At 36.3% G+C, this 10,446-nt stretch overlaps 2 protein-coding genes across 2 annotated transcripts; one reads left to right on the top strand and one right to left on the bottom strand.

The window, feature by feature from the left end:
* Positions 2,202-7,381, top strand: LOC109229997. The gene is made up of 6 exons (XM_019395536.1): positions 2,202-3,254; positions 3,805-3,869; positions 3,942-4,064; positions 5,222-5,959; positions 6,124-6,340; positions 6,441-7,381. Exons 1-6 carry the CDS (start codon positions 2,960-2,962, stop codon positions 7,025-7,027), a joined length of 2,025 nt encoding a protein of 674 aa, XP_019251081.1. The 5' UTR covers positions 2,202-2,959; the 3' UTR covers positions 7,028-7,381.
* Positions 7,391-9,929, bottom strand: LOC109230003 (pectinesterase QRT1). The gene is made up of 5 exons (XM_019395543.1): positions 9,545-9,929; positions 8,355-8,550; positions 8,073-8,276; positions 7,756-7,991; positions 7,391-7,661 (listed from the first exon to the last, which is right to left on the bottom strand). Exons 1-5 carry the CDS (start codon positions 9,817-9,819, stop codon positions 7,514-7,516), a joined length of 1,059 nt encoding a protein of 352 aa, XP_019251088.1. The 5' UTR covers positions 9,820-9,929; the 3' UTR covers positions 7,391-7,513.

The following is a 10,446-nucleotide window of genomic DNA, read 5'->3' on the forward strand; positions in this document are numbered from 1 at the left end:
GGGATTATGACTCTAGGTTCAAGTAGTTTACTGTATATCTGAAAACCTTCCCCTTCTACAATCTTAAAGGGCAACTCATCAATAATAATCATGACATCCAATGCGTTTCTAACTTCTTCTATGTTAAGTGGTCTTGATTTGCTAGTTTCTTTACCATCACCCTTTTTACCTTTGGTTGTAAAATCAGTTATAGTTTTTTTTTATTATTTCTCTCTCTTTTATAAGAATATAATTTACACAGATCCATATGGCTCCACATGGCTGAAGTGTCATTTCTCCCCGAAGCAACAAGTTGTTTTTTACAATAATTACACGTAGCTTTAACTGATTCACTTTCTTCAATTTAGTAAAATAATACCAAACCTCTGACCCTTAATCACTATTTTTCTTTTGAGGAGCTTTTTGATTGGTTTTTTTTTCGTTTTTGAGGTGATTGAGGAGGTATACATGTCTTTGGGTTTGTTATAATATCCTCTGTTCTGCCTTGATCATGTTCATTATCTTGAAAACTTTAACTCTTGCCCATAATATTTGATTGATCCATGGATATAACCTACTAAAACAAATAAAAATGAGAATCATGAGTGATTAAAGAAGGGCAAAGATAATTGGTAATTCTCGATGAATAGTTGAAATAAGAAAAATTTAAAAGAATTATTTGATTATGAAGAATATATTAAATGAATACTGAAAATATGATTGTTAAACTTAATGTTTATGAATTGTGTGATATCACATTCTTTCTTAATTTTTGGCACAAACATCTTTCTAGGTATTATATATGGACCTAGTGAATTGTAATAGCATACAGATACTATGATTCAATGTATTAATATTTGCTGGAAACAAGATGTTATCTGCCTTCTCAAATTTGGCTTTATTAAGTTGTAGTTTACTATCATATATAAAGAAAACTAAGAGAATAATTTGCTATCATGTATGATTCCGAAAAGAGAACTATGAAAATAGCTTCAATATCAAATCGGGAAAAGAAGAAGAGTAGAAGAGTAGAAGACATACCTTCGTCTCGTGTGTGGAACGTGGGGGTTTATAGTTGTTTTATTTCAATAGCAGCAGTCAACAGAGAAGCTCAAATAACTAAGTATAATATTCTTGTTTCAATAGTAATAGTTAAGGGTAGGTTTGGCGTTTGGGTATTTGTAGTTACTTATTTTCATCAGAATTCACCCAAAATCCAAGGCCCAAGGTAAATATTAAATGCCTTCTATTTTAGACTTAACATATAAATACATTTTATACATATAATAAATATCCGGTTCGGTTTAATATTTTTTTAGTATCTTTTATAAAATAAAGAAAATCTATCCTAACTTTCGGTACAGTTATAAATTTTTATTGAAACCTACGATTTTACTTTAAAAACCTAATAATCAGTTCGGTTAGATTCGGTTCGGTGGGTTTTTAGAATTGTTTTGACACCTATGGTTGAGATTGTACTCTTTAATCTTCTCCTAGGATTTTGTCTTATTCCCAATGCTCCAATCATAAAGTAGCATCTCCACTCTTTAAATGCTACAAACTAATTCGGCAAAATGAGAATTAAAATAGGAAATTAACAGCATCTCCAGTCTGATTCTCCAACACAAGGAGAGCTATTTGGAAGATCAAGACTCAAGCTGCCAATGTCTGATCTTGAGTTTCTTTAGTTCTATCATTTGTCAAATCGCCCTAAAATGTACTTTATCGGTAGAAATATAAATATGATAATTCTTAACGGGTTAGCAATTTATCCTATAAGTAAATTGAGTAATCCGCCCCCGAATCCATAAACTGTTAATTATAAAAATTCATTCTATTCACCGACCGTTAATCCGAAAATCCGATACCAGTAAGTCAATAAACTAATTTTGATGGTTCGTTATAAATTACCGTTCGATTTTGACTAACCCTTATATGTATTTGCGAACAAAAAAATTATTTATGGATAAACGAGTATTAGCAAATACAGAAAAGAAAAAGAAAGCTGTGTATAAAAGTCCAACGGAGGCCCTTTTAACAGAAAGTCAAACTATGTTGGGCACACGTGTACATTTTGAATCCTCAAGGATCAAAGTATTAAAAGAAAATAAAGAAAAGGGTCGAAGTGACTTTAAAACCTATAATCAGAATCTGAAACTCCAAAAATGATCTACGGCCCACGATCCAGTTACTTTGTTCAAGAATGTAAGCGTTTGCACAATAGACTTCCCCAAAGGAAAAGGTCATTAATGTAATGTGTGAAGGTTTTACTTTCTTTTCTCTCAGCTACCAGCCCTGCCTCTCCCTCCCTCTCACCATCAGCTCTATGGTATGTGAACTCCGCACCTCTCTCTTTTGCCATGTCTGCTATTTCTCATGTACCAAAATCTTGTCTTTTTCACTCAGTACATCTCTTCATTGGACATTCCTTGTACAGTTCCAAGCTAAACCAGAATCTTTTCCTCTCTAACATTTGACCAGAATCACCTAGAGACCCTCCAAGGAGTTTGGACCCAACTTCTTTTTCTAACTTTTCTCTCTTTTATTTCAAGAATTGATGCCTATTTCACTTGTTGGGTTGTTTTGTTCTTTCTTCAGCAAAAACCCCTTCAGGTCATATGGGGTTTTGTGACTCCAAACCCTTAAAGTTTTGATTTTTGTGTCTAATTCATCACAGATCTTTGTTGTGGGGTATTGGTTCAGAGCTTTGTTACATACCCAGTTTTTATTTGAGTTCCCACAAGCTAATTTATGGTGGGGTTGAGGCATAGTAGTAGATTATCAAGATTGTGCCTTTTTCTGAACTGATCATCCTTTCGAGGTAGCAATTGAGGGGTTTTGGGTTACTTTTTGACAATTTTGGGGGTTTAGTTTAGGCACAGAGCACAGTGCTTCAAGATTTTACGAATTAGGGTTTCTGTGAGCTTGTTATGGTGCTTTAGAGTTGCAAAGATCTGATTTCTTGGGTTGTATTCTAAAGATGGGTAGCAATGATCACTGCTTTGTTGAATGGAAGGAGCAATTTGTTTCGAAAGAGAGGGGACATCGTGTGGTTCACTATTTCTTGAAGGATATTTCAGGGGAGTCCATTCTTGCTGTTGTGGGCACTGAAAGAAGTGTTAGGCACATGTTCTATGTCGTCTCTGACGAGTTCTTGAAAGCTTATGCTGGTGAGAACTCTGTCTGTGCTGGCTTCAGATGGAGGTCAAGGAGAGAAGTTGTTAATTGGCTCACCTCTATGCTATCAAAACAGCACTTACAAAGTGATTTTTTGAGTAAGTACTGTCAAATTCTATTTAGAATAATGAAGGACATATGCCAACTAGCTATACATTATGTGGTGGATCTATTGTACAAGTTTGTCTAATTGATTTTTTACCATAAATAGTTTGCCTAAGAGGTAAGATCAATTTAGATTCAGGAAATTAGAACTGAGAAAATGTTTTCTTTAGCAAAAGAAGAAGATGGGGAAATATTTCATTGCTTTATTGCTTTTGACTTTTTCTACAACAATCTCATCACATAAGTTCCATAAAAATGTGACGAATGGAGTTCTTTGTGTTATTTTTTTTTATGCAGTAAAGCATTCGGATATCTATGATTTTCTATAATGTTTTCCTTCTTTGTGATGGATGGACTTTAGGACATTCTGCCATGTCGTCTGAATATTAATGGAATATCCGCTGCATATGCTTTTCATTTGATATTAATGACTTTTAAGTTACTGAATGTTTAAAGAAAAACACATTTGCATGCAATGCTGTCTTGTGAATATGGATTGTAAAGGGAAAACAGAAGCTTAACATACGTTCCATGTAATGGCAGAATCACCAAAAGATGATCATATGTCTGCATTCAGTGTCCAACCAACAGATATGGCAAGCAACAAGGTACACCTTTCTTGCAGCACTAACGCGTCTTCTCGTTGCTGTTTGAGATTTCTGACTGATCTTTTATGACAGGGTTCTATAACAAGAAACTTGAGAGTACATTCTTCCGACATTGTTTGGTCAGGTGAACCATGGATATGCAATAAACAGCTCAAACACTACCCAACATTTTGCCGGAATGGGATTACTATTGCAGTAAGTTTCCTGGATTGACAATAAGAGGAATCGCTTTTAATGAGTTTTCCACTTGAAATGCTTTAGATGTTTCACCCTAAATTTCTTAGAAGCTGAGCAAACTTATTCAAGTGAAAGAGTTGAGACGAATGATAAAATATAGTATATCAAAGATTCAAAGTATATATATGCCTTCCAAACAAAGTTAATTTTGTTGTTCATGGACCAAGTATTAAGCTTGTTGAGAACATTGGCAGTTCCCAACTTGAAAGGGACAAAAAACAAGCTTTTATGCTGTTATCCCAAAGAGGCAATAAAATTTATTTATTCCCTCTAATTTTAGTGCTGACAAATTGCGAACTGCACAGAAGCATCGAAATGTATGGAGATGATGCAGGGCTAGCGCTTATACGGAGATTGTCATTTAGCTCTAAGTTCTGATCTAAGTTGCTCCAACACGGCAGATTAGGTGCCGCACCTGTGTCTACACGACACTAGTATGGGTGTGGGTATGGGATCCGTACCAGATCTGGTCAAACAATTTTGGGTACTTTGACCACGACGGAAGGAAAAATTCGAGACGAGATATAATTTGATTACGAAAATCAGAACCAAAACTAGAGTACCTTTTCTAGGAAATCAATCCTTTATTTATCTACAACTTGAGAATAAAAAAGAAATCCACACTTTACATGCTATACGTAAGTGTTCCACAAAATTTCTCATAATTTAGAGATTTTTTTTATTTTTTTTAAAATTATTTTTAGCCGGATCCCTGCACCCGTATCCGTGCTAGGATCCATATTCCCGAATCTTAGAATTTACTTTTCGAAGGATCTGACCTCTAGATCCGCACCCGTGTCGGAGCAACTTAGGTTCTGATACAAGTGGAAATATCAAATAGTAACTGATTTTGTGCTTCTACGCTTCAAAATGTCCTCTTGACTGCCATAAGTCAAAGCTTTGCTTCGTCTGTTGTACCTTCCTATTCCTTCTCATGCATATCTGGTTTGAGCCTTGTACATAGATTGCAATCTAAAGCTCCTGAAACAAGTAAAATACCAAATGAACCTTTTCAAGTGTATGCCATTTGGTAATGCCGTAATGGTATGCCCTTTACCTTTGCATGCATATTTCTTAGTTTACAGCTGTTAGTCTGTTTCTTTTCCATGTTCCAGGTACACGCATTTGTCTTTGTCATGGCTGAAAAGGAAAATCACTACCTTGCATATCTTGAAGACATGTATGAGGACCGGAAGGGCCAGAAAAAAGTCAAAGTGAGATGGTTCCACTTTAATAGGGAAGTCAGAGGGGTTATCTCTTTAAGAAATCCTCACCCTAGAGAGGTTTTCATCACTCCTTATGCCCAGGTCATTAGTGCAGAGTGTGTAGATGGTCCGGCAATTGTCTTAACTCGGGAACATTATGAGAAGTGTGTAGCTGTTTTCCCCAATGACTTGCTAACAAGAGTACATTTCTGCTTCAGACAATTTAAGGGCAACAGAGTAAAACCTTTTGAATTAGGTAAAATGCGCGGCTACCTTGATCAATCAATTTTCTCATGTTTCAGTCCAGATTTCTTTGAAGACGAGGAGTTTAGTGCTAAGGATGATACGAAAATTGGAGCTAAAAGGCCAAGAAAGAAATATAAGGAGCATCAGATGACAACATATGAAGAGTCCTACAAGAAGTTAAGGAATGGTTTCTTAAGTAGGAGATTTAACTCTAATAAGCATGTTGGAGGCGAGCTTTGGTATACTCCTAATTTTGTGGTTAATGAGAAGATTGAATGTCTGAGCCAAGATAGTGGAATCCGAGGGTGCTGGTTCAGATGCACAGTTTTGGAAGTATCTCGGAGACAGATGAAGATAAGGTATGATGATATTAAGGATGAAGATGGATGCGGAAACCTTGAGGTATGACCCAGCATCTTTTCACAGCTCTTTCACTACATGTTAAAAACTTTAACTAAGAGTAAAAATATTAATTATATCATTCTTGACCAAGAAGAAACTACAAATTTTATTTTGTTACATTTTAAAAAACGAACATTAATTTTACACTTTCATCGGTTTGATAGGAATGGATACCCATATTTAGACTAGCCAGGCCTGATAAACTTGGGATGAGAAACTCAAGCCGTCCAACAATCAGGCCTTTCCGTTCTTGTGACCTGAGAGATGTTGCCTTTGACGTGGGAGCACCTGTTGATGCTTGGTGGAGTGATGGTTGGTGGGAAGGAATAATTGTTGACACAGTCAAATCAGAAAATGAAACCTATCGAGTTTATGTTCCCGGTGAGTTTTGCTTTTTGTTTTTCAGTATTGTTGCTAAAGCTGTTTCACTGTGGGTATAGACCTTCTTTATTGATGCAGCTTTTCTCCTCTTTGATATCAGGCGAGAGGATGTTTTTGAATATTGACAGAAAAAACCTAAGAATCTCAAGGGATTGGGTGGGAGATCGATGGGTAGATATTGAGACAAATAATGATATTCTTTCAATGGTCTCTTTCATTCAAGAAACCAAGGTTTCTGTATTATCAAGTATTACTTCGGAGTGCCAGCACGCTAGTCCCATGGATGATAAAATTCATGCAACTAGTGTGGATGAAGAAGCAGCCCATGGTTTTGCAGAAGCAAGACCTATCGATGACCATTCAAAAGATTCGGTGTGTGTCAATGATGAGAAGCAAGGAGATGATATTGCAGAAAAGGGACTAACTGATAACGGCTCTAGAGATATGGACTTGATCGAGGATGAAAAACATTCAACTGAAAATAACGAAAAGGAGAATGATAGTAATAACAACAGCAGCAGCAGCAATGACAAGCACGACACAGACTGCCACCTTAGCGATGATAATGATTCTTACAACATGGACATTGACAATGAAATTAACGAGGACAGCAACGGGGAAAAATCATCAGAACCTGAGGTTGATGGGAGAAAATGTGAAACAGAAGTTATGAATATGGTGGCGTGAGGGGATTATCACCGAAACATACACCACTTTGTTTCAAGTGTACCTGGTGCTGTTTAATTGTACATAAAGATGGAGAGCGAATGAAATTTGCTTGTAGTGTTAGGATTGGGTGTCTTAGCTGTACAGGCGGTATGCTTATTTTTTTTTTTTCCCGGTTAGAACCTGGAGATGCTCTAGTATTAGAATCTCTCTAGTGACTAGGATCTTCAACTATCTCTGTAACATGGATCTTAGTGCCACGATTAAGTCGAATTATTCTGCAAGTGTGTTGCACACTATGTAATAGTCGCTTACTTATTAAGAACCTTGCATGTTAAAAATGCGCAATGTTTAAAGGTAAAAGCATTGTGACAATTTGTGTGGTCTTTTCAAAATTGAGGGTGATGGATTCGGATCCACACCTATAAAAGTGGGAGGCTCATATCATAAGCCAGTTTAGTTCTGTTTTACATTTGACATGACAGGAGAGAAAATTAGTAGTGAAATTCAGAGTCTGAGCCATTGCTGTCCACCAATGAACTTTACATCCAAAAAGGGCTCAGCTTCAGATTCATTGAGAGACTTGGACCATGGCACTCGACCTGCTCTATTGGCTCCATTTCCCCTGCACTCGTATTCTCCAAATACTGCATGCCTATAAACACAGATAAATACAAAGTTCAGGCCTGCTCAACTTTTCCAAACTGATTAGAATCTAAGGGTGTGTTTGGAGATTAAAGTGTTCTTACTGGCGCCTAGACGGTAGATTCCAGTCGGTCCAACCTTTGGGATCTATAATACCATCAATATCACATTTGGAGTATATAACCCTTGAATACTCTCCCCAAGCCCTGCCCAAAAACACTCTGCCACTTCCACTTATTTTACAGTTGACAAAAGAGAAACCAGTATCCTGATATACTGAGTTTCTGTGCTGAGCTGCTATTGCTCCATATCCTTTGGCTACTGAATCAAGTGTACAATTCTGTTGAAACATTAAAGAAAAAAGACCTCTCAGTCTAAGTAATAACCAGTCTTTGTAACATCTAGTAGGGACTAGTAGTACCTTATAAAGTGATCTGGCATTGCCACAAATGAAATCAACAGATCCTTGAATATAACACTGGTAAAAATAATGAGATCCAGCATCATCTAAAAGTGTGTCCTGTGATCCCAATATCCTTACTCTATACAACACTGCTCTGTCTCCCGTTAATCTCAGCGCTACTGCCTGCATTCCAACGCCTTCTGGCTCTGGAACTATGGTGTTCTGAAATCGTAAAGTAACCGTGTCCAGTCAAACATTATTGTCATTCATTCTCTAGTTAATTGTATAAGTAGCTAGTACCTCGATGGTGATACCCGTGGCGCAGAAGTAATCTGATTCTACTGTAACAGTTGCAGTTCGAGAAGTGCCTAACTTAGACCCAAATTGGTCCGTGTCAGAGGCTTTGTCATGCCCAGTAATAATGGTTCTGGCCGTTTGGTTTTGATCACCAACTAATGAAATGAATGGCTTCGACGCTGGTATATGCACCTTTTCTCTGCATCTCACAATCAATATTAATTAGACAGCTAACGTTAACCAGACATCACAACCTTGGCTAAGTGGTTTTAACTTATTATTGCAACTCAACTTGTATATCTGGGGTTGTAAAGGTTCTCAACATTGTACTTCTTATCTAAAATGATGTTTCTTTTCAAATAGTTCAGTTAATAATATTATTTTTCAATATATTACGAAGTGGTGTCCAATGACACCCAGGGGCAGAGGGAGAGTTTTACCTAAGGGTTTGAACGAACACAATAGCTTTTTCCTTAGACATTGTATTTTCATTAGAAAATTTTATTAAATATGTATAAATACTTAATCACAAACCCAATAACAAATGAGCTATGGGTTCCATTGCAAATTCAGAACCCATAAACTTTAAATCTTGGCTCCGCCTGTGATGACACCGGATGCCTCTGCCATTCACACGTAAAACAAAATTTCAATAGAATGGATACTACTACCATTGCGTTATGGGCTGACAGAAATATAGAGTACTACGTTCTTGTAGATTAAATACGATTGTTTTTTTTTTTTTTTGTGTGTGTTCTTTTTTTGTGGTTTTGTTAAGTGGGTTGGTGGGGTAACCCACTACCATTCTATTAACTGTCAACCTTCTCTACTACCCACGTACTCAAGCTTAATTTGGCTTCAAACCAGCCAAAATAACACTGCAAAAACTGCATATAGGAACCAATACTTACGCTTTCAAGATTTGTAAAGACAAGAAATTAAGGGTAATATTAATATCCTAGCAAAAGCTCAAAGGAATTGATCACAAGAAAAAGTTAGCAAATTTGAAGCAAGACTTGGAGCAACATAAAGTTATCTCCGTGTGACCTATAGGTCACGGGTTCGAGCCGCAAAATTAGCCAATACTCCGCTGGAGTGTGGCCCTTCCCTAAACCCTGCATGAATGGAAGATGCTTTGTGCACTGCTCTTTTAAAAGTTGCAAATAAAGTACGTAGGAAAAAAAATTAATTACCTGTATGTTCCGGGATGAATGTAAATTATAACTCTTCGAGAATTATGAAAAGGCACCTTGTCAACTGCACCTTGTACAGTAATTGAATCTCCTTTACCTTTCTGATCAACTACTATCACTCTTTGAGAAGTAGATGATCGTTCATCCTTCAAACTCAAAGAACTAAAATCCACTTTCATATCATCCCACGTAATGTAAGAATATTGAGCCAGACTTATATCAGCACAAATCAAGAAGAAAATCGCAACCCAAATGCTAAAATCACTTAAATTCATCACGATAGCCAGAATAAGAAAAAGAAATGAAGATGGTAAACAAGAGGTGTGGGGAGACAAGGAAGAAGTGAAGGCAATAAATACAAGAGCGTGGTTGGTTTTATGGTACTACAACGTAACTTTTTATAGTACAAATTCTTCTAAGAATGCATGTTATAATATGCATGCATGTTACATAAAGTCCAAGAACCATACTAATATATAGAATTAAAATTTAAGAAAGTTATAAGGAAAGGTGATTAAGTAAGATTACTGAGATGTAAAGAGTGATGGGGTAGTTTTTGTTAAGGAGTAGTTATGAAATTCCAAGATTCACCAAGAGGTGTGTTTTACAAAGTGTGTATATATATATATATATATATATATAACCGTTATGCTTCTAAAGCTAAAAGCACATTCTCTTTTTATTGTTTTTTTATTCCCAGTGGTTTAACTATACCTGGAAATAAAGAGAGTCTGTACTCTCTAGTGTTACAGATTGATTAGGCCGTGATTTTAGAATCACATGTTCTGTTCATAACCGGCGCCTCTTTTCATTTTCTTTGTTCCCAAACTAAATTCTTTTTCGGAAAAAGTATGTCTTTTCACATTCCATTTCCGTATTAATTAGGAGTGTAACTTTTATAT

Source organism: Nicotiana attenuata, chromosome 1, assembly GCF_001879085.1.
Source record: "Nicotiana attenuata strain UT chromosome 1, NIATTr2, whole genome shotgun sequence".
NCBI classification, from domain to species: Eukaryota; Viridiplantae; Streptophyta; class Magnoliopsida; order Solanales; family Solanaceae; genus Nicotiana; species Nicotiana attenuata.

Bases quoted from the DNA above. Each gene is read 5' to 3' on its own strand.
- LOC109230003 (XM_019395543.1), bottom strand. From the start codon at position 9,819: ATGAATTTAAGTGATTTTAGCATTTGGGTTGCGATTTTCTTCTTGATT. The intron at 8,551-9,544 runs GTAATTAATTTT...TGTGAGATGCAG, and splicing joins ATTCATCCCGGAACATACAG to AGAAAAGGTGCATATACCAG. The intron at 8,277-8,354 runs GTACTAGCTACT...TTACGATTTCAG, and splicing joins CCACGGGTATCACCATCGAG to AACACCATAGTTCCAGAGCC.
- LOC109229997 (XM_019395536.1), top strand. From the start codon at position 2,960: ATGGGTAGCAATGATCACTGCTTTGTTGAATGGAAGGAGCAATTTGTT. The intron at 4,065-5,221 runs GTAAGTTTCCTG...TCCATGTTCCAG, and splicing joins GGAATGGGATTACTATTGCA to GTACACGCATTTGTCTTTGT. The intron at 6,341-6,440 runs GTGAGTTTTGCT...CTTTGATATCAG, and splicing joins CTATCGAGTTTATGTTCCCG to GCGAGAGGATGTTTTTGAAT.